Raw genomic sequence first — 23,199 nt, 5'->3', positions numbered from 1 at the left:
ACAGTTGAAGAGCTATTTGCAATCGAACTTCAAAGACTTTAGTCGGCTGGGAAGCTAAGTCATGCATAAAAGGATGGTAGAGTGGCAAGAAAATACCCCCTACAGATAAATTAGTCAGGGAATGTTCTCTGCTTCTCCCAAAGACTTTCATACAGCCAGACCAGCTTTACTCAGGTAAAGCCCTTTTCAGACACCAGGTTCAGTGATGCAGAGTCTTGGGAACAAACCAGCCAAATCCAACAGAGGAACTGAACAGTCTCTCTGAAAAAAGAGAAAGGCAGCAACAAGCATGCAATGGGCTTCTCTGTCACGTTCTGCCATCTCAGCTATTATCAGTAGGTTTTATTCTAAGGTCTGTCCACACACAAAAGATGCAGAGCTTGAGGCAGTTTCTCCCTCCCTAAAGATGCAAAGAAAAGCTAGGAATTTAGGAGAAATCACACTGTATTATGGAGAACTCATATCCTAATGACTCTGTTCTGTTTTGTTCTTTGTGCTGGTGTGCAGAAATGCACCCACGTTTCTAGAAAGAAGGTATTTTACAATCAGAGATAAAGGGAATTGGCAACATTAGATCAGAGTCCACCTATAAGTAAAACATAAAGGTGCAATAACTGTCTGTGTAGAGTACACAGACACCTTATAGCTCAGCGCCAGGCAGGAGCTCACGTGCCATCCCCTGAGCTTACCCTTATACTTAAACCTTAGGTCAAACGGAGCCATGAATTCAGATCTTGCTACCAATAGGGTGATAAGAAAGCAGATAAACTTAGAAAATAGTCTAGCCTCCCAGCTGATATCAGCCTACTGAAGAACAGGCTGTACCCATACTGTATTTAAACAAGTTCTAATCAGCAGAACTAGGCCAGTTTGATATTCTTCTCCTTTTACATACTACTACTACACCCTCGAGTATCTGAAATCACATGGCTGACAGTTATGGTAGCATTTTCAGCGCTCTGTTCAGTGTTCTCTGCATTTCCAGTGTTAGCAGCAACAGCAGTTTGATTTGCAAGACCTGGATGTCCACAATGCAACCTGAGCAACACTGAGCCTCCCTCAGAAGGGAGAGTGGAAATAAAGGAGCTGAGGTCTTGAAGGACGACGGGCACAAGGGGAAAAAAAAAAAAAAGGCGCTTTTGTCAGATGATTCATCAGTATCATCTTTTAATGCTCATCTGCTCACTGCCGTCTGCTCTCAGACCCAGGTACCATTAGTATATCCTGAGGCAGCAGTTCAGACACTTGCTTTCCTTCTCAAGAGGCATTGCAAATGATGAACCCAGCTTCTCCCTCCACTCTCCAACAGTTTGAGCTATCCTTGCCCTGAATTTCTAGGATGCAGATCTAGGATCTAGTCCTGATCCATTCACGCAACCAGGGAGCAAAGAGGCTCAACTGTTTTTGGCACCTGCAAGAAAACCCACAGCTGGAGGTTAGCCCAGAAAAGCCCTTTCCAGACAAATACAGGCTTTACTTCCCCAAAAAGTGTGGAACAAGCAAGGGGAAAGGGCTGAAGTCCTGATTTTCATGGGACCCTTTCCTGAAGGCTTTTGCTGAGACTTCATGAGTCCCCCACTGCTGGCCGGGGAGGTCACACAGACTCAGCACTACTCTCCTCCCAACAGCTCTCTCCTATCCCAGTACCAATTATTTAAGAACTAAGGAAGCACATAAAAGAGGACATGCTGTTAATAAGGTCTTTAGGATCTCATTATCATCTTTTGCCTGCAGTCACAGTGGCAACACAGTATGGTTTCAAATCATGGGAACTTGGGGCCTTCTGTTCTGGAGACAGCCACTGCCATCATCCCAAGACAGGACAACAGACATCTGCTGTGTTTCTGAAATTCCCAGCAAAACTGCTGCAGAGAAGGCTGCTCAGCCAGTCCACCTGATCCTGACAAAAAGCATCTAACCACTCTGCATAAAGCCCCTACTGCAGGTGGTGCAAGGGAGGTGCTGGGAGGCAGCAGCAGAGAATGACCCTGAGGAATGAGATGCTCACAAGACAAAAAAATCTCTTTAACTGGCTGTGGCTGGAGCAGGAGCCCTTTGCAGCAGTGACCACAAATGATGATGGGCATCCTAATGAGCTTAGCAAGCTCCACTCATTTTCTGAGAATTACAACACAAGCTAACAAGTCCTTCCCAGTAAAGGATGCATTAAAACCCAACTAGACCACAGGAGACACTTCACTCCAAGGAACCTATTTCAAGCAGCTGAAGAGGCTCAGTAGGGATGTTCTTCCTCAAAAGTAAGGGTGAGGCCAGCAAGAAAACAGTTCCCCTTTGGGAACACTTCTCTTAACAGATCACTCTGGAGGCAATGTGAATTTTTCACTGCTTTATTTCCTGCTTAGATTTTCCTCCTCTTGCTGTACTAAGTGCAGTCAGAGAGGAGAGAATCAACCACATCGGCTGAAGTATGTAACGTACTCATTAAACATTAGAAGTCTTCCTCATTCTAAGACAAAGCCTGAAGCAATATCCAGCCAGTAATACCTTCAAGTTAACCCTCTCCAGAACCTACAGTGAGGGAAAGGCAACTTTTCCCCCATACCTCTGCTCTCAGGTGACGGAAACATAACTCCTGTACCCATCAACTGTTGACTGATCCCTTAACAAAAAATAATCTCTGTGCAGGACATGACATCTCTCATGGCCTTTTAGAAGATACAAAACTTCTGCTATTAAACTATCCCCATGATATGCAAAATAACCACAACTGTTCTAAATTACCAGAGTGGAAATACCCACAGCTGGGCTGCACTCCCACTGCCATTTGTGCAGGCATAGAATATTCAGAACAGAGACAAGAGGTAAAACGTGCTGATTTCCCCACCTGTCTCCTCATTAGCAAGCAGGAGGTTTAAAACAAACACATGGCAACTCTTCTCACCTAAAGCAAACTTCAACTGTGCGCCTCATTGCCACAGGATACTGCAAAGACTCAGAAGTGCAGATGGGTTTAGAAATGGATTAGATATTTGTGGAAGACACGTTCACCAGCAACTACTGAAGCAAGATCATGTCCTAATCTGCTGGTCATGAGCAGCAAAGGGACCCCAGGGGAGCAGCCCTGCTGCTGATGGGGATTTTTGCATGGCACGAACTGCTCTGGCCTCCCACTCAATGTCTTTTGGAAACCTAGAGGAAATAACCCCCGCACCACACACAACTAAGGTAAAGACATGCCTTTTCCCTGCTTACTCAAGAGTCAGTCCAAAGTCTCTGCTCTCTCTTGCAGAAAGCTATAATAAAGCTCTCCCACAGATGGCTGTTCAAGTGGAAGGGCTGCCTGCACATGGGCAGAGCCATCCAGCCACAGCCAGTGCTGGGTGCTCCACTCTACTCCTCACACGAACCACCTCAGCCTTCAGACTCTTTCAGGCCTCCCCATGTTGGTGACACTTTACTCACTTAATACTTGCTTTAAAAAGCTTTGCTAAAACGACTGAGATGAGTGCAGAGCCCTGCAGAAGCACACAGCAGTACAGCATCCTTATTGCCCATACTTGACCAGACATACCTAGACCATTCTCAGTCACACAGCTCATACTTTTAAAGCAGCTTTTCCATTAGACTGGCTCATTAGTTTGAAGTTACACATTGAAGTCAGGAAAAGGCAGGTTACTCATGTAAAGAGCTATGTGAAACAGCTGTGAGAAAGGCACAGGAACAGCAGAATGTGGCTATGTGCTCACACATGCAGGTGACAAGCTGGAAGGCAGTGGACATCTTTTGGTTTTTAACAGTTATGCAGGAGCTGGTTTGGTGGTTTGCAAGTCTTAGTTTTTTACTTACAGTTTATCCTCAGCACCTTTTGAAGCACCAGACCTGCATGGTACTTCTTATTCCACATACCACAATGAATACATCTAACTGGATATGATGTTTGTACCTCACCAGAACAGTTACACTGGGCAATACTCTAAATACCAGAGCTCAGCTAAACCAGTAAAAATACTGCAAAACCTGAGTCGTAGGAGGGGTCCAACATCCATCCTTCTTACAACTCTCTTACGTTTAGCCCCAACATCTGGTCCTCACGCAATCTCCATCCCAACTCAGAACTCCAGGAACTGCTATGCGCTGCCCTTCTGATTTTTTTTTCAAAGGCATGGTACTGTCTATAGCTCAGGTTTACTTTAGTTTGGACACTGAAAGCAGATCCACGGACACCCTTTCAGAGCAGGCAGAGACCATGTGGAAGGTGCAACAACCACACAGCGGTTGACCCCAAAAACCAGTGCAAACCCACCTCCACAGTTAGGCATATCTCCCTTGTCTGCTTCCCCCCTTCTACAACCCCACAGCAATACGCAGCTGGGCTTTTTTAAGCTAATCAGGGTCCCCCCAGCACTGTGCGCCCACAGCAGCCGTGCCAGAAGGCACTTCCCCTCTCTGCAGCCTTGTGCCACAGCCCTTTTGTAGCCCATGTGTCCCAGCAAGAAGCCAAGATAAAGTCATGCAACAAGATTTTCTCAAGTTGAAGCCTGAGCATCCATCCCAGCAAGGATCACAGCTTACTTCTGGCGTCTCACAGCTGGTGATCCCTTCACAATGCCAGCTTCCAAGGAATTTCAAAGCAACCCCAGCATGAGGTCTCCATCCTCCACCAGGGCTCTGCTAGGACCAGGCTGCCTTCCCCACCAAACCCACACTGCCTTCCTGCTTCTCACTGACCTGGAATTCACCTCAGTAACTGCTGCTAGCACTTTTTTAGTGTAATTTGGGAGCTACATCCCACCTGACACTGTATTAACAAGCAAATCAATTCATTGAGATTCCCTTGTCAAAAGGCATCCTTTCACACACATCTCCATGGCGTGTATTCAAATAGTAGATTGCCCTTTATATTTTACTGTCATTTGAATAATTTTATGCCGTTCTAAGGATTTCCATATTTTCCAAGTAATTCTTTTCCTGGACAATAGCAAAAGGCCCGGAGCACCGTGATAACAGTTGCTCACATTTACCTGCATCCTTTTCAAAGACAGTATCTCAGTTATCTGCACTGGAAACTCTCTGCCACATCTGCTGACCAAAATGCCATGTCTGGGGAACCCTTAGCAACAAGGACTGGATTGGGAAACTGTTCCCAGAGCTGTGCTCCAACATTAAACCAGCCCCTGCTTCCACCTGAAATGTATCTGTTTTGTTTTGCCTAGGACACTCAAGGCACCAGAAATAACAAGCTCCTTTGGGAGAAGCGAAACCTGGAAAGAAGCCACCAACTTCATCAATCCCTCCCCAGGCTCCAGAGGGAATGTCTCCCTGACACGTGCAACACATGTTAATCCTGCACAATGGGAGGAGGGCACACCACTGGACACTAGCACAAAACTATACTGTTTATTGTGAAACACAGCTCTTTGGGGGAAAAAAATGGATATAAGAAAGAAGTTCTCACTCCATACCATCCACCAAAGCAGCAGGCAACTGATTCCTTAATCAGACCAGCAAAGGGCAGTTTCAATCCCAGGAAAAGCAAAACCCAGGCCTTCCTCCATGTCACCCAACCTGCACCATTCTCAGCCCTCTTCTTCCTTAGGCTCTGTGCCACTGCACTCATTGATACAGGGAATTTGGCAGTGGCAAGTCTGAGGACATCCCACCCTGAAGGCGCAGGCAAGGCCTAGACCCTGGTAAGACCATCTCTTCTCCTCCTCTTCCTCCCCTCCTCACCATCCTCAGAGCTTTTTTCCCTAATGATCTCCCAGATCCATTGCCCAATATGTACAGAGGGAGACTGGGCAAAATACAGGGGAGCTGGTCAAAGGCGTGCAATAAAGTCTGCTTAGTACACAGTTATCAACTGCACATCAATACACACTCCAGAAAACACACAGGTTCAGGGCAGCCAGCAAATCCCAACGCCACTAAAAAGTGCCAAAGTCAAAACACCCCATTCCCAAGTGAAAACTGGAAGCTCTGCTACAGCTGCCTGACCCTTTTGCAAACCAAACCTCCAAACCATAGGAGCTGCTGCCAGCTTGGAGTTGAAGCAGCAGTTTCATTTCCTCAACGCGCTGTGCCTGTGCAGTGCTCACAGTGCCCTCTATGCAAAGAGTGACTGCCGAAGCCCAAGCCACGAACAACTTCCTTTACTCAAACAGCTCCTGAAGCAACACTTCTGGAACACCCAGAGGAGTGAACCTATTCCAGCCTGGGGAGAAATGAGAAACCCCAATTTGCTCTCTTGCTAGTTTACACACATCTTGACCTCATTGGGCCTGTCTGCACAGCTGGGAACTTGGGAAAGCAGCCACTGGCTTTATTTTAGCACTACGCAAATAAAACACTGTTGGGGTTTTTTACCATTGAAAAAGCTGGGTTTGTTCAGCCTGGAGAAGAGAAGGCTCTGGGGGGACCTTAGAGCAGCTCCAGTGCCTAAAGGGGCTACAAGAAACCTGGAGAGGGGCTTTGGACAAGGGCCTGTAGGGACAGGACAAGGGGGAATGGCTTTAGCCTGACAGAGGGGAGATTTAGATTAGATAATAGTAAGAAATTCTTCCCTGTGAGGGTGCTAAGGCGCTGGCACAGGGTGCCCAGAGAAGCTGTGGCTGCCCCATCCCTGGCAGTGTTCAAGGCCAGGTTGAACACAGGGGCTTGGAGCAAGCTGCTCCAGTGGAAGGGGTCCCTGCCCATGGCAGGGGGTTGGAACTGGATGAGCTGTAAGATTCCTTCCAACCCAAACCAGTCTGGGATCCTATGATTTTCTTAATACTTTGTTTCTAGGAGCTGAAAAATTCTGAGCAATCTTTTGTCCTGATGAATGGGCATTTCCAAAAGTAAGCACTGCACTTTCACACTAAATCCTGAGACAGCAGTAACACTGGGTCAAAGGAGCCCTCGTGGGCAGGTATGTGATGCGCCGAGTTAACGAACTCAATGGTTTCGTTTTGAGTTTTGCCCCATCTTCACTAGGAACAAACAAGCACGCAAAGTGAAAATTACAATTAATAGAAGATGGGTGGCAAAGTCATGGTGCATATGGAAAAAAAAACCCATTGAACTGTATCTATTTAGAGGACTCCAGGAAAGGCAACAGCCAGCAGAAATTTGAATAAGCGCTCGTCTGTTCACTGCTCTGTGTCAGACGCAGACACATATAGAACACAGCGGCTGCTCCATCTCCTTCAAAATCAGCCCCAGAAATTAATGCTGTGCTGGTGCCTGCCAGCACAATATGTTAACAGCAATTATTTTCTCAATATTTCTACTGATTACCTAACACACTGGCACATTTTCTCAGTGTCACTGCACGCTGCAGCACACGCTGCCATCCAGTAACTTGTCTGTATCCCCTTGGTCACTTTTCACAACCATCGGATGTGAAATGCAACCAGAATGATAATGGGTTGGAGAAACTGTGAGGGAAATGTGTCACTTCAATGCGAGGCTTCACAGGCTGTATTTAGGACATCTGAACATTCAATATCATCACTGCTAAAACCAGAGTGTTGAAAAGAATAGGAAGAACTCTGTAAGCAGCAAAGGGAAAATGCCCAGGGCTCTTTAACTGCAAATGGTGCAGAGCTCAGACTTGCAAATATTATTCTGCCATAAACTATATGCTATGGTTAAACACTGTAATTTGGAGCTAAGTTTCCAGTGCAGCAGAGCATCTATAGATTACATAAGCACAAAATAAGCAGTGCTCTACCTATTAGCAAGCAATGCAATGATACATACCCCTCCACCAGGAACAGAAAATGTACAGAAAGTCACTGGTGGCAAAACAGAGAATGAACTGAGCCAGTGGCAAGGGTATAATCAGCAACAGTGACTTATAAAATGGAATGGCAATGTCATTTGTGTTAGGTATGCAAAATGTAAAAGCCTCAAAGTCTTGGCCTGCTATGAAAGAGTGAAAGAACCACTCAGCCTCCCAACCACAGCCTGCTTTCTATTTTTTCAGTTACACTCCAGAGCATTTCACCATTTCTAACTCAGTTATCAACTACAAACACGTTCTCTCATTCTACAAAAGTTGTTGGGTATCCAAAAAACCCAAACCATAAAACACTCAAATATTTCTCCATTTACTTCCCCCCTTTTCCCATGAGTATACACATATAGGGCATCACCACAAACGTAAAGTGAATCCTATGCAATTCTGCTCTGAAAAAGTGACTTTAAAATCCAATTCTGGGCTTGTTACTTCTCACTACTTCCTCTGTTGAACACATCTGGCTGGCCAAGCCCTATGCTCTGCTGACCACCAGCTCTGCAAGCACTCTTAAGAATCAAACTAGAGTCAAATACACCAAGTCAAAAGTGAAACACAACTTAGGAAACAGAAACTTCTCTGCTTCATATAAATTTGTGTAGAGGCAGCAGGCTGTCATGTGGAAAATGGATCAGACGTTCAAGAAAGCAGTCCCTGCCTGTGGTCTTCTAGTGTCAGCTCTGAAATAAAGGTAAAAATACTGTGTATTTCCACTGCTTCAGGAATCACAACACCCTTATTTTGGCCAGGCTATACGGGAACTGACTCTCAGCCCTGAGCACCTCCGGGAGAATGTAGCCCTGCCCCAGCATGCTCCCTCCTCTGGTCACAGAGGCTGAACCGACCTGTGAGCGCTCAGAAGGGTCCAGTGTCATGTCATATTTAAATCCCCTTTGAGGGATTTGTGTGCTGCCTTTCTCTCAACTTCAATACTTAAACTCTGCAAGATCCCCTCAAGTCCCTGTGGCTTCTCACTGCTGCTGTGCATGGGTCAGGGAGAGCAGAACTGAAGCCACAGTTTAAGCAGCTTGCTCTCATTTTCATTTCACAGGTTTAGCGTGGCTGGTGGAACTCACATGTCAAACCATAGCAGTCATCCCAATCTTTGCTGCCTGGGCATTGGCTGGCTGCATTTCTGGAAAGTCATGGTCATAACATACACCTATTTTTTGAGTTTCCATTAGGAACAGGTTCTGTCAGGCATGATGGCATTCACAGGAGCTCAGGAGGCAGGAAAATGTGAAAAAGTGTTTACGAGACTGGGCATAAATCACAACTCTCAGGGTTTTCTCCCCTCTTTCACTAAAAAAAAAACACAGAGCAGCCATTCCCCACATCTACTCCCCCCATCTCCCTCCAGACATGATGAATCCCACTCTAGCGGTAAATTGGATCCCAGGTGTACCCATGTATACTATACATACATAACAGCTACTTATGGGCATAAAGGCTCATGCACAGTTACTGTGGAAACGAAGGTATCACATTTCCTGGCTCTTAAGACTCTACCTTCTCAATCTCAGCATGCATTTACCTTGAGCAAATCACTTCTGCACTCTCCAGCCTAGAAACATCCCTTAGGAGAGTGCGTTTGGGTTCATCTTTAGGAGGCTCCACCTAACCCACTATCAACCAAGAACACGGGACTGCCTCCAACCCCACACAAGCTAGGGTACAGGAGGAAGGCATCATTCTGTAGACAGAGACTGATTTGCTCCTGCACAGCACAGCTCCAAGGGGCATCAACCAGTCCTGGGGTGACCACTGCAGGTACTGCTGGCAGAAAACCCCTTGCAGCTCCTCTCACTGCCTGGACAGCATCAGGGCACTGCTTTCTCTCATGACAGCTAAAGGTTGAACTTGGCTCTGGAGGAAAGGGGAATCATTTACCAGCTACTGAAACCAGTCTGGATAGCGATGCAGCAGTGTGGAGTGGCACAAGACACGATGCAGTGTCTTGAAGAGAATGTCATCACATCCTGCTAAGGCTCCAGAGGGACTATGTAAGGACACTTACACATGAATTTCTTCCAGTTCTGGCCACAACCACACAAGAACCCAAACATACTTCAATGCAAAGTGCAAATTCAGCCCAGATGTAACCTCAGGGACTTTGGCAGAGCCTACTGGGGGGGTGAGCCTGACCCACCTCATCTATGTGTAAGCACAGCTCAGGAATTCCCCCATGGGTAACTGCTTCACACACACAGCTTGTAACAGGGATGCTGATGCTGTGCTGTAAGAGGCACCTCAGCATCCAGCACGGCATTAAAAACATTCACAACAGCCAAGTGAGACACTGAGGTGATACTGTGCTGGTGATAGCAGTGGCTTTTGGAGACTCTAGGGCTGCTGTACACCATGAGACTTCATTTGCTCCCCAAACCACTTGCTACAGACACAAACTAATACATCCATAAGCTGAAATATGAAAGGCATCATCAATACACAATAACACGACTTGTTACAATCCTTTCACACTTCCCAGCATACACAGGCAGGGCCTCTTCCTGTAACAAACCAAGCAAAACCAAGACCTGGCTCAAATGGGATGCCAGAAAGTCAAACTGTACTTAATTAACCTTTGCACTGCTGAAACAGCAAAGATCCTGTGAAAAAGAAAGTTCTTTCCTTGTTACCTCTCAGGAACACAGGAAGGTAAGTTTGCACATTGTTACTCTCAACAATAATAATGCAGCTTCTTTCTTTCTTTGCCATCTTTTGGCTTCTTGAAAAAGCCCTCTCTGCCCTTCCCTCCTGCTGGCAGGTTGTGCTGTTTGTCAGGGATCCCTTTTCTCCTTTTACATCCTACTGCCCACATCCCGATCTGTTCCTCCTCTCAGCACTCATCCCTCAGCTAAGCTTAGCAGGACTTTCTCTGCAGACCATAATCACTGCTCCGATTATGGGTGTTAGGTGTTGCAGGCAGATGCACAGCCCTTCCTCTCCCACACCCAAAATCCTTGCCAAACTCTGGCTTAGGAGTATCAGACCGGATCTTGAAATCAAACTCAGGGTCTTGCATGATAAATCAGAGCAATTGCTGAGGCTTGGCTGTACCTCCTTTACCTATGGCAAGCATGGGGTGATTGATGGATTGGCAGCACTTCACCTATAGTACAAACGTTACCATATTAACAATCATTCACAAGAACTGTGCTTGTTTTGTTGGGAAACTGAAGCAAGTCCTTGAAAAGCACCTACCGTCTCACGGAAAAACCTCCCTACAACTTTGCTGGCATCCTTCTTGAATCCTGAGATTTTCCCAGCTGGATCACCCGCCCAAAGAGAGCTGGCCTGGGGCTGCTCCAAGCCTTGAAGAGCCAAACATGAAGTAAATAAGAAGTTCGATCTCTCTGCCCTTTATTGCTTCCTTATGATACAGTATGAGTCCTCCCTGCACTAATATATCATCTCTGCTCCACTCCCCACACCACACAGTCACTAGAAATACTCGGGTCTGCCTTCCCTCTGTTTTGCTGGAGGATTCTCTGAAGGACTGGAAGTTGAATAGTGGTACCACAATAGGCTGAAGCTGGAGGTTCAGCTTTCCAGCCCTTAGACAGACTCAATGCCCCTCTCTTAACTCAGTTGGAAAGCTGCAGCTCAAATTTCAGCCTATGTTAAGTCACTGTTCAGCTCTGCTCCTCCAGCAAAAGAGAAGGAAGCCAGGAGAGCCTTTTTCTAAAGCAAAAAACAGGGAGGGGGGGAGAAGGGTGGAGGAAGGAAGCAAAACACATGGAGATGGTTTTTTGTGCATCAGAAGGAGCAATGAAAGGCACAGACAACTTTTCAAACATGCCAGAATAGCTCAGTGTGACTTGTAACCAAGAGAAGGTTGAATAAACAGCTCCAACAACAAACATCAAACTTTTTTGTGGGGAGGAGACAATTAAGGCAGCAGTGACCCGCCTGGAGACCCTGCTACCACCTTGCTGACTTCTGCAGAGGATCGATGCATTTGCATTATTTTGTATCACAGAACCATCAATGTGAGCTTCCGACACCAGCAGCTCATTAAGGGGAGACAAAGACTGAACACGGGCTTCAACGTGATCTTGCTGCTGCCCCACATCACAACCTACAAATGTAACAGCCCAGCCAGTCCCCCAATGCTCATGGAAAGTGCCTGACACCACACACCATCCTAAACATGCTTAGTATTGGCTTGCATGAGAGTAAAGGACAGCAGAGACAAACCCAGAGTGGCAAGTAGATGGGAGATGCCTTCCTCACTTGTTTTAGGCAAACTAAGAGTATTCCTCTGAAGCCTGCCAGCCCGAGCTCAAGGAATCAAAACTCCATTCCTAATTAACACATCATCAGGTCCCACCAGCCAGGGACTTGCCTCCCAGGAGGAGATCCTGGGCCGGCCTAGATGATGAATGAGACCTCAAGCAGCTGAATTGTTTCAAAGGCTAAACTGGCAACTGCAAGGACAAGCAGGCTTGGAAAGGCATGTAGAAACAACAAAATAAGCACTACAGTTACTGGGGTTTTGTTGTCTTTAGCTCCGAGCCCTGCACTCTGTTACTGCAGCAGCGCTTTCCTTTCAGTTAAGCACTCTGCAAAGCCCATACCTACAGGAGCAGCTCCTCTCCTGAAATGCAGCCACTTCTCCAGTGAAAACCTCACCACTGCAGACCACTGGAGAGAAAACCCATTCTGCCAGCTTAACCCCAGCAAACTTGCATGAGTAAATTCAATTGATCTGCCCCACTCAGGTCATTTACGTAAGACCAGCCCGCTCAGATGGTTGAGGTCCCCTTACTGCAGAGTTCTCGTACATCAGGTACACCGGGTCTGTTTCCTTGCATGACTATTATAAACACTGAGGAGAAACAGTCTGGCATTTGCAAAGATCTGTATTTTGACGGTTCTTTGACACAGCAGAATAGCACTGACACGTCTACTGCAGCGATACTCACATTTGTTGCAACAGACCTCCCGAACAGACACGCCGTGCAAGGTAATTTCTCTGTCTGCTGGCAGCTTTCCACACTGTTAAGCTCTAGCTGTCCCTTCAGCCACAAATGCCCCAGCAGAGGCAGCAAGCTCTGCTCTATTATTGGAAGACTTCGTGGAGCACATGCCCCACAAGCCAACTACCTCCCCCTTTTAACTGAGCAAAGTCAGTATTAAAACCCAGCAACTGTCTCCCATTCAAACCAGACGGCATAAATAGCTGGAGAGCTATCAAACGAAGTACACATTCAGTACTTCGCTGTAACACGAAAGCCCCGTTTAGCAAGTGAGTGCACACTTACACACCAGTGCTCAGGGACCAAAGCAATGGTAGAAAGTGCTCCATTAACTCCTCTAGTGGCTTAAGTGTCTGTCGACACTCAGGACATTCACATAGCACAAGCACTGGCCAAAGTTCTGTGGCTTGGGCAGTCCTTGAACTCTCCCAGAGCTATAAATTGCAGCAGGCTGCTATCAGGAACAAGGGACGCTGGAGACTGGCAAGGTGATTCAGACCATCACTTTGTGTCACTCGTTTCCAGCTGCCTTAAGAAAAAGGCTCCAGAAACCTTATGCTCTAACAACACCTAGAAAGTCCAGCTCTAGGGATACATATGGAGCTTCAGAACTCAGCTCCAGCTCACTTACCTCGTCCATTTTTTCCGACGTTGGAGTCTGATCACCAGGCACCATTTCTTTAGCCTCTGAAGTCTCAAGTTTGGAGGTCCTGCTCAGCTGATCAATGGGAGTCATGCTGGCCTCCGATGTCCCCCGGGAATTCTGACTCAACGAAGCTGTCCCAGGGATAGGCTCGTCGTCGTCAGAGTCAGGTAACGGTGTGGGGCTGATGTCCTCCAGGCCTGTGCTGGAAGGGCGCGAGGAAGGTGTCTGACCTCTGTAACCAGGCTGGGAGTTTGAACCGTACATTGGGATGGGAGAGAGCTGGGAAGAAGAGGAGGAAATGGGGCTACCTTCCATTCGGATCTCGTTATCCGAGTCATGCTCATTCAGAAAGGGTAACTTTGTTCTCTGCTCTTTTAAGAGCATCTCAATCCTTGAGTCTAAACTGTTATGCTGCATTTCAGACTCCATGGTGGGGGTGCCAGGGGTCTCGCTTCTCTCTGGGGTCTGAGAGAAGGATGTTGTGCTCGGTTCAGGAGCAGAGTTCGATTCGGGCAAGGGTGGAGGAGGCTCCTCCTGTTTCTCCTTCACTGGGACAAAATCGATGTTAGGGGCAGCACTGCTCTCCACAACCATCTCAGTGGGAGGTGGTGCAGGTCTTCGATACTCTGCTTCCCTGGAAGTTTGGGGAAATGGCTGCTCATCGGTTTGGGGAAATACAGCTGGTGCTTGGTAGGGAGAGAAGGCAGATTTGTAGCTCGAAGAACTAGAGTGGCTCAGGGGAGGAGTGTGAGAGAACTGAACTGGCTCCGGCTGATGGGATTTGTAAGTACTAAACTGATGCTCTGTCCCTCGGAAAACACCCACTGAGTTATGGACATAGTGATGTCCTGGCCGACGGTTGTAGGCATCTGTAAATTTAGTTTCATGTCTCCTGGGTTTGTACCCACTGTCCTGCCCAAAGTGGTACACAGGCGTTGTCTGACGACTAGAATAGGTGGAGTCCTGGGAAAACGGCGTCCCTAACCGTGGGGTGTGAGGTGTTCCTTGGGACTGAGGGGTAAACTGGCTGTAGGAGTTTGGGGTGTCTTGCCGACAGCTGGAATAGGCTGTGTCATGGGAAAACGGGGTGCTGCTGTTGGGGGTGACAGAGGATCCCGCAGAGGACAGGTTACTGTCTTTCAGGCGCTTCAGGGAATCCGTCAACTACAAAAACAGAAGAGAGAAAAGCACCTAAACACACACTTTTTAAAAGGTATTTGTCTAATCTGTTTGGTTTTCAAAGGGGTTGAGCACACAGGGTTACAGCATCCCTGAAAACACAAACCATTATCCATTATTGACAGTTCCCTTGGATTTGAAAGGCAAGCAAAGAGGAACTTGTCTGTAAGAGGAGGAAGAAGAAAGCAGATACAACAGTACTCATGAGCTATACCCAAGAGCATCAGGTGAACAGGAGACTTGCACAATGCTTTCAGCTAAACGTTTCATTTTCAGCTCTGTAAGGCTTGTCTAAATTGCAAATAGGAAACATAATTCAGAAAATTCCAAGCTATGAAATTATCAATTTATCTTTTGTAATGTGAACAAATCAAAACCTACAAATCAGCAAACTGCAACCAAATCTGTGCTGCAGGGCTTTGTGCTGGTCCAGCTGAGGAAGCTGAGCCACAGACCTCTCTACCAAGCATGCATCTCTTAGAAGAAGGGAGAAGGCTACAGGTATAAAAGGCACAGAAAGTTCTCTACAGCCAGGAATACCTTTTTTAACCCCTTCCCAAAGACAAATGCTGAAGTAGAGCCCTACTGACCATGGCATTTGAAACTGAAACCCTACAAGGCTACAGAGCAGCCAAGTAACTGCTCTGCAACTCACTTTGTAGGCACATTCAGGGGGTTTCTAAGAGGAGCCCTGCTTCAACTCAAGACTCTGCTGAGTCACAACAGTGTCACTCTAATGATCAGCACCACAATCAATGTTCTACAATGCAAAACAAGAGCTCAGTGAGAATCCACCTGGTAGCAAAAGGCAGGACTGAGCTCCAAATCCCCAAAAGGGCAATGAACTGGTGAGACTACAGGCTGGCTGCTCCTCTCCCAGAGCACAGATGGGTGGAGACACCCTTAAAACTATCTGCTTGTAATACACCAGCACCTCCAAAGCTGAGCTCTCTCACCTGCCTGCTTCACTCACCACATCTCATCCACTCAATACTGCGGACTTGCTCTTGGTGTGACCCCCTCAAGACCAAGACTACATGGACATCAGGGAAGTTTCTTAGTTTGTTCCTCAACTGTTCTAAAACCCACAGAAAGGGTCAAGAACCAGCCACGTGCTTCCTGCCAAAATCCACATCTCTGCACCTTTGGTGTAGATATGATGTGGATTGCTTTTCAGTGAGGTTTGGATATAGTTTGTAGGCAGGGACTGTGGCTCATAGAACTGTCAGGTCTTTGTTGCTCTGCATGAGGGAGAAAGCAAATGTCAGGAGTATTTTAACTAAACTACAATAGCAAACAAGTTCGTTGGCAGATTCTAGTGACAGGAACACGCTGCAAACAGTTAAAGTTCCCCGCAAAGCAATAAATTTTGATGGTAATTGGGAAAAAAAAAATCAATTCAGGATAATGATATAATACATGAACACAAGATCTAGAGAAACAATCTTAGAGACAATTACAGCAGGGACTGCTTTGGGGGATACCATCAATTTTTGCTGTTAACCCTGAAAAAGGAGTAAGAACAAACCTGTGCATTTTCATTTGAGATGTGCAACCAGCAGAAATGAAAAGCCAGGCCCTGCTCATAGCAGGGCTCCCAGGAAAATCATTACTTGCCTCGCTCCTGCCTTTAAAAACACCTTGCTAGGAGGTAAGGAAGGATCAGCCTCTTTATGATTCTCTTAAAAGGATACTGGTGTTTTGCCTTGTTGCTGGTGGAGTAGTCGGTGGGAGAAGAGAATTTTATTGTTTTTCAGATCAATGGGATTTTCACATTCAATGTGCAGCTCTCCCCTGTCCTGAAAACATCTGATCAGGGAATTACTGAAATTCTGGCATTTTAAAAACTCCTAAGAATGCAGAGAATTAGAAAGAAGGGGGGAAAAAAGAGAAATGTCTGCCAAATCTCTTTCAAATTTGATGCCTTAAAGTGAATTCCTAAGCCACAATCAGGAGCCAAGGTACACTCAGACAAGCCAAGAACGCTAACGACTTCACACAAACAGGCTTCACTTCCCCTTCGCCCTCTCATCCCAATGGATTTTGCAAGGGAGCAGGTAACTGTAAATGCCATTTAGAGAATCGTACCCTAGATACCAAGGGACCCCTGGAAGCCCTCAGGAATTCCGTCCACTGCTTTTATTAGCAACTGATTCCAGTGACTAATTAAGATTCTGGAAAATTGATGCCACTATTCAAGAGCAGACACATTCTATCATTCAGCCTTTAAGCAAGGCTGAAGAACGTACGCGCTAAGGATTACACACTGCAGATACTTGGCCAAATGTACCACTGTAAATCATTCCCCCTGACTTCAAGGGAATAACCTCATCTCAGGGACAGACCCGATCCAGTCATAACTGCAGGAATTTCTAATGTTAATAGGGCACATACTGTCAGCTCTATAAGCATTTTTCACTCAAAGACAAAAAGCACTTACCATGCTATGCAGACACCAGCATACAGATTAGCCACATGCACTGCATTCACAGAGTTACATTTGCTATGGCAATTAGAAGCAAGTTATATTTAAAGTTAATTAGTAACATCCACTGAAACTATGGCAAGACAAAAAAACCAAAGAGAAGCTAAATTAAAAGTGTCAAAACGCTCACATTAACGATGCATGTTTGGAATTTTCTAGAAAGTTAATTCTTAAAACCAAACAAGCAGACATACCTGGAGAGTCTCATTCACAGTTGGCGACACGTCCTGTTCGGTGCCCACAGGGAGGGTCTGAGGAGTGTAAAGACCATTAACGAGCAGTTCATAGAACCTCATGCGGGTTTCACCTGCACAGACCATAATGAAGAGCTGATTATAACCAGGAATAACACAGCCCAAGCAAAAAGATTCTTGACACCCCTAAGACCCTGCTACCACTCTCAGCCTGCTGCATCCATGCAACAGAGGAGCAGGTATCACCTCTTAGGTTTGCAGGGATCAGTTTTAAGCAATCTGCTGGGCAAGTGAAGTCAGACACTCCCTTTCCCAGCCAAGGCAAGGAGGTTTCTAAATCCCTTTTCCTCTTCTCAGCCCGCTTGGCAGCTCTGCTCTTTACCATGCTTTCTGGAGAGCGGCAGTTTCCCTCTTCTCCAAAGTGCCAAGCAAATAGCTTACAGATTTGAGAAGTGAAACTCTCACTCAAGGGACAAGCCTCTGCCAACACCCAGAGCCACTTCAGAAAGCTCTCCCAGCACACCTTGCTAGTAGAAACTGGCTGTTACTAATGCAAACACAATGCTTGGGAATGCCAAGGACAAAACCGTTAATGCTGCTTTCCCAGAAAGACACCAACTAATCCTTTCTTCTTTTTCCCCTAGTTTAAGGTGTGCTTGGCAGCATAATTCAAAGGGTAAGAAGCAGAGAAGCAAACTGTCCCACATACTGTTACTGAGCGTTAGCCTTTTCACTCCGAAATTCTACGAAGACCCAGTTTCTTAATATCGCATTTTTTTTTATTCCCACAAAACCCCAATCCTACTGATTTTGCAGTTCTGCAAGAAATCTGTCATCAGCTTCAAAGGCAACAGAATCAGACCCTGGAACTGTATGACTACTGCTCTTAAAGAATACATAGAAAAATGGACAGATCCAGCACCTGAGCCCAGAAAATTAATTCAGGCAAGATCTGCCCTTAAACAGGACTACTTTCATGAGGAATTCCTGCAGGATCAAACCTCAAACTGTCTGTGAATCACTCTGTACAATTTCAAAGCACAGCACCCTTTAGCACGATTCTCCAGACTGGAAGAGGCTCGTTTATCATTTCTCTGGAATAAATGCTGCAGATGAGGTTATTTGGGTATCAAATCTCATTTCACAAAGCCTTGAGCCACATGCTCAACTATGTAAACTGTTTCAGTTCAACTGCAAACTTTAGTCATGACAAAACAAATCTCTTCACTGCAAGATCTTGAAGAGATGCTTGAAATACTGTGCTTTAAATATTAACACATACAACCCCAACATATGACTACTATGGCAGGGATATGGATGTGTTAGGCTTCCTCTAAAACCTGTTTCTAAATAAACACAAAGTAATTGTTAGAGAGATAGAAAGCTTCTTCCTGGATCTCCAACATAAGGCAACAGAAGTTACAATTCAATTTTTAAGGAGGTTTGTGAATGTGAAATGATTCCTACCTGCTTCTCTAAGGACAGATAATTATTAAGTGTGTCCATTTTACAGATGAATAAACTGAGGCAGAGGAGTTGCTTTAAACTAGCCTGTCTCATATGAAGAGGCTGGATTTACTACTTTCCAAATTCCCAGCCCTGTATTCTGGCCAGACAGATAAAACACCACATTGACTGCAAACATCTATTTGCTAGACCATGAAAATCAAGTTTTTAACCAACCTTTCGTTCTCCTGAAAAGCTGAATCCTAGAAAGATATGTAAAAAACTCTACATTATCTATTTTAAGAACGTCCTAACCTGCTAAGGCTATTTTAGGAATAACATTTTTACTCGATTCTGACAGATTACAGCACACTGACAGTCTTTTTCTTTTAGAATGAAAGAGATGCAAGTGGAAAAAAAAATACATTAGAAGCACAGAGCTGGCAGGCAAAAACGCAATTCAAAGCTAAGACTTCAATGTTTTCTCCCAAGAAACAGAAGTGTAAAAGCCCCTCATTTGCCTGACGTGCAGCTAACTTTCCTTAACAGCTGCCCGCTCAAGGCTTGCAAAGTGGCTTATCAACGGAGAAGTAGGAATGCTGTACAATCAGCTTGTTTAAAATGCCTCTCATTAAAATGTGCACCACTTATGAGCCTGCTTTAGCTTCTGTTATTAAATCTACAAATGGTTAATTTGTTCTTAAGGGTAATTTTTACCTTCAAAGTAAGGAGCAGAAGCAGCCAGTCTGTAAAAACTAATGATACTGGAATTTCAAAGTACACATATGCAAGGGTCAAACTTAACTCACAATAGAAAATATGACACTACTACCGTGGTTTTTCTCCAATGGTGATCAGTCATGTCAATAAACATCCTACTATACCCTCTTACTACATGTGGCACACCAGCACTGTGTAGGTTGTGCACTAAATCACTGAAACCTTTTAATATCAGAACAAAAATACCAGCATTTTTAAGAAAATGGTGTTAACAACCTCCTCTTTGCAAGGCAGAGTGCAGCTAGTCAGTTTTGAACTAGAAATGCCATGTTTGGCATGAAGAATTATAAGCAGTAACTGACTTACACCTCTTCATACACAGAAATTTACTAAAATTTAGGCATGTTTTAGCTAAGCCTTTCGCTGACAAGCTTGGAGGAAAGACAAAAAGACAAAGCAGTGAAATGCAGTGCTTCCAGAAACTTTATTGGGCTCCCTGGGGCTGAGGGCTGGTTACCTCCGGGAATAAGAGCTCCTGTCGCTTTAAGAGACAGTCTCACACTTACACACTCGCACACACTGACAAGTGCTGCGTGTGCACTCTTTTGCTGCCAGCCTCCAGTTTGCTGCTAAGTATCAATGAAATGCCAGGCACGCAGAGGACAGCACCCAGCCCCGCTGCTGCCAAGAGAATCCAGACATTTGGGTCCAAGGAACCTCCAAGGTTTGGCCAAAAATCCCAAGTTTGCAAAAAGCAGGTGCCACGGCGTCCGGTAGCCCTGGGAGGTGGCTGAGCAGGGTAAGGCTGGGACATGGAGATGGGGCACATGAGAGACCTCGGAGGGCAAGGGACAGGCAGGGGAAAGGCAGGGGATGGGCAGGGGACGGGCAGGATGGCAGCATTTTGCAAATTACAGGGCTGTCTCCTAGCAACAGACAACACATTTGGCTCCACGTGACTTGCAAAGGCCCCAGAAACCAGACCCGCTCAGGGGGACAGCAGCATTCCCTTCGGACTAGTAACCACAAGACCCTCATCACCTCTCATTTTAGGAGGGGGACGGGCAGCATCACCCCAAACCACAAACACATGAGGCTGAAATGTGGCCCCTTACCTTTTGTATCCAGCTCCACGTGGATGATGTTGCCCATGACAGAGGTGTTGTGAAGGTGCTGGACAGCCTCCCGGGCTCCCTTGACAGTGGCAAAGATCACTTTGGCAATGCCCAAGTGCTTCTTGTTTTTGGGGTTGTAGAGAATCTCCACCTCCTCCACTTCACCGTATTTCTTGCACATGTCAGTCAGGAAGTTTTCACGGATGTTGTCGTTCAGCTTGGCAAAGGTGACCTGCTTAGGGGGCACTGGCCCCACGTAAAACTCATCAATCTGGAAACAGGCACAAGGTGGGGGGGTGATACCGTCAGTGGGCACAGGGGAAGTTAATGGGAAGGAGAGGGTTAAAGCATCCTACAAACTTCAGGGAAAGAAAACTGCCTCCAAGGGTCTGGGAGGAACCCGGAGCTGAGCAGAGCCTCTGCTGCTGCAGCCATTCATTGAAACCGGTGCCTTCTGGGGCTACAAATGTGTGTTTTGAGCAGTGCTGTCTTGTCAGCAGAGAGCAATCCTCCGCTGCCCCCTGCCCGAGGAGCCCCCCAAGACACAGCTCCAACACCTTGAAGTGATCTCGCCAGACAGCTGCATTGATCCCTCCTTATCTTTATAGAAAAGGATTATTGTTTAACAGTTTGCCAAATAACAACGCTAATAAGAGTATGACTGTCATTTAAATGGTCCATTAAACTATTTGGAACTGAGGCTTCACTCCCAGATAAAACAGGAATACAGAGCTAAACCCAAAAGTCAGGGCTGTACCTTGAATTTGGGGACAGACAGCTCCAGCTCCTTAGTTTTGGTCCATATTCGCCCTATTCTGGGATCCCTGACACAATCCACAGGAGCGATTCCCGAGTTCTAGGAGGAGAGGAGAAAGCACAAAACCAGCAATAGCAGGGCTTGAAACTGAAGATACAAATACAAGGAAGAAAATAAACCCCAAGGAAGAACGGGCTGTCTCGGGGGAAGGGGAAAGCACACTCACACACATACACACACGTGTCAAATTGCAATACTGCTGGGAAATGCACACAGATTGGAAACACGGCAATAAAGCCGCAGGTTTGGGCTCCTGACAGTTGAATACACAGTGTCAGGTGGCGGTAACTTCGGTGGCTGCATCTGTCCCCCCAAAACCCCCCTCCCATACGCAACAGCTACAGCGGGGGTTACCACGACCTGGAGGGACCCCCCAGCCCCCCAGACCACCGGTAAGACAGAGGAAAAGGAAGGGTGAGGGGGAGCACAACACAATGGGGGAAACCCAAGACCCCCCCACTCACAGGCATGCTGAAATGTTGCCCATCATAACGGTAGAGTTTGTGCTGTCCTTTTTTCAGAGCCGGGTCAATAATCAACTTGTAACTTCTCCAATGGTGATTTCTTTTCTCGACAGAAGTGCTGGCTTGCGTGCTGTTCTCCATTCCGTTGATCCAACCTGGCCGCAGGAGGGGGGGGTGAAGAAGGGGGAAGAGGAGAGAAAAAAACATACGGAAAAACATAAAGTTAAAAAAAAAATATTCAACAAAGACCTCTTCGTTGTCGGGTTTTTTTTAAACGAGCCGCCCGCTCTACACACCCAGGCAGGGAGGAAATCCACCGCGAAGCGAGCCCTAAAATGGGGGAATCGCCAGCCGGGTCCCCCCTCCACCCCAGCCAGACAAGAGGCAGAGAGGAAGGAGGAGAGAGGAGGAGGGGGGGGGGGAAAGACCCAATCTCACTTGAACTCTGCTTTTTGCCATGATCTTCAGGGTGCTTGGCTTTTTCCCCCGCCTTGATCTCTCGGAAAGACATCGCGCTCGGCGGCCGATCGTCTCCGGGCGGCGAAAGGCGAGCTCCCGTCTCACATGGGGCCGGTTACCGGCGCGGGCTGGCCGCCAGGCTCCTGCCTCCCGTTTTCGCGAGCCACCACATATTGTGTGTGCTCGCTGCTGGCGGCGGCGGCCTCCCACAATCCACCGCTGCGAGCGCCGCGAACGCCTAACCGCCCTCCGCCGCCTGCACATTCACGGCGGCCGCGCCGCGCAGCCCCCGGCCCGCGGCCGTTCCCCGCCGCCCCGCCGCCGCCGCGCACCGCCGCATGGGCCGCCGCCGGGATGGGTTGATTTTTTTTCTCTCCCCGCCCCGGGGTTAACGGCGTGCGGGGGGGCGAGTGGAATCTGCCCGCTGCATTTACCTTAGCGCAAACTGTTTCTAAACAAGATGGACCTATAGGTGGGACAAGTTATTTTTTTTTAGGGGGAAGACTTCACCGAGCCCGGGCCGGGCCGGGCCGGGCGGAGCGCGCCGCCCCGCTGCGGCGGGGAGAAGGAGGGGGTGGCGGCGGAGAGGGGGAGCGCTGCCGTTCGGCGGCACTACGGCTGGGGACAGGGGTAGAGAAGGGGGAGCAGTTTTGCTTATTAAAGGTCCGTGCCCGGCGGCAGCCAATCAGCGGGGAGCTTCCATTTTGTTTTCGGTATTAAAGGCCGGGCGGCGCGGGTCCCCCCGCCGCTCACCGGGGCGCGGAGCACGGGCGCTGCGCGGCTGCACACTCGGTCCTGCGGGGTCCGCGGCGAGCAGCCCGGGCCGGGAGCTGGGTAATTGGTTGTTGTAAAGGCAGCGGGGCGGCCGCAGCCAATGGGCTCGCAGCTTCCATGGGGCTTGAGTTATTAGACGGCGGTGTTAACGCCATCCTTCAGCAGACGGCTGAGGAGAGG

General features: G+C 47.2%; 1 protein-coding gene across 1 annotated transcript in view; it reads right to left on the bottom strand.

Annotated features, from left to right (window-relative positions):
• Positions 1 to 22,587, bottom strand: part of SETD1B (SET domain containing 1B, histone lysine methyltransferase) — a 52,575-nt gene extending 29,988 nt beyond the window's left edge. The window contains exons 1-6 of the mRNA XM_065692193.1: positions 22,225 to 22,587; positions 21,787 to 21,941; positions 21,263 to 21,361; positions 20,506 to 20,776; positions 17,225 to 17,337; positions 13,352 to 14,530 (exon numbers count right to left, since the gene is read on the bottom strand). Of these exons, the coding sequence (XP_065548265.1) occupies positions 13,352 to 14,530; positions 17,225 to 17,337; positions 20,506 to 20,776; positions 21,263 to 21,361; positions 21,787 to 21,941; positions 22,225 to 22,297 (1,890 nt within the window). The 5' untranslated portion in view covers positions 22,298 to 22,587. The remainder of the gene's footprint in view (positions 1 to 13,351; positions 14,531 to 17,224; positions 17,338 to 20,505; positions 20,777 to 21,262; positions 21,362 to 21,786; positions 21,942 to 22,224) is intronic.
• Positions 22,588 to 23,199: the final 612 nt, after the last annotated feature.

The sequence above is a fragment of the Lathamus discolor genome, chromosome 12 (genome assembly GCF_037157495.1).
Source record: "Lathamus discolor isolate bLatDis1 chromosome 12, bLatDis1.hap1, whole genome shotgun sequence".
In the NCBI taxonomy this organism is placed as follows: domain Eukaryota; kingdom Metazoa; phylum Chordata; class Aves; order Psittaciformes; family Psittacidae; genus Lathamus; species Lathamus discolor.
Note: the sequence above shows the minus strand (reverse complement) of the source record. Positions and strands in the feature narration are given on the sequence as shown.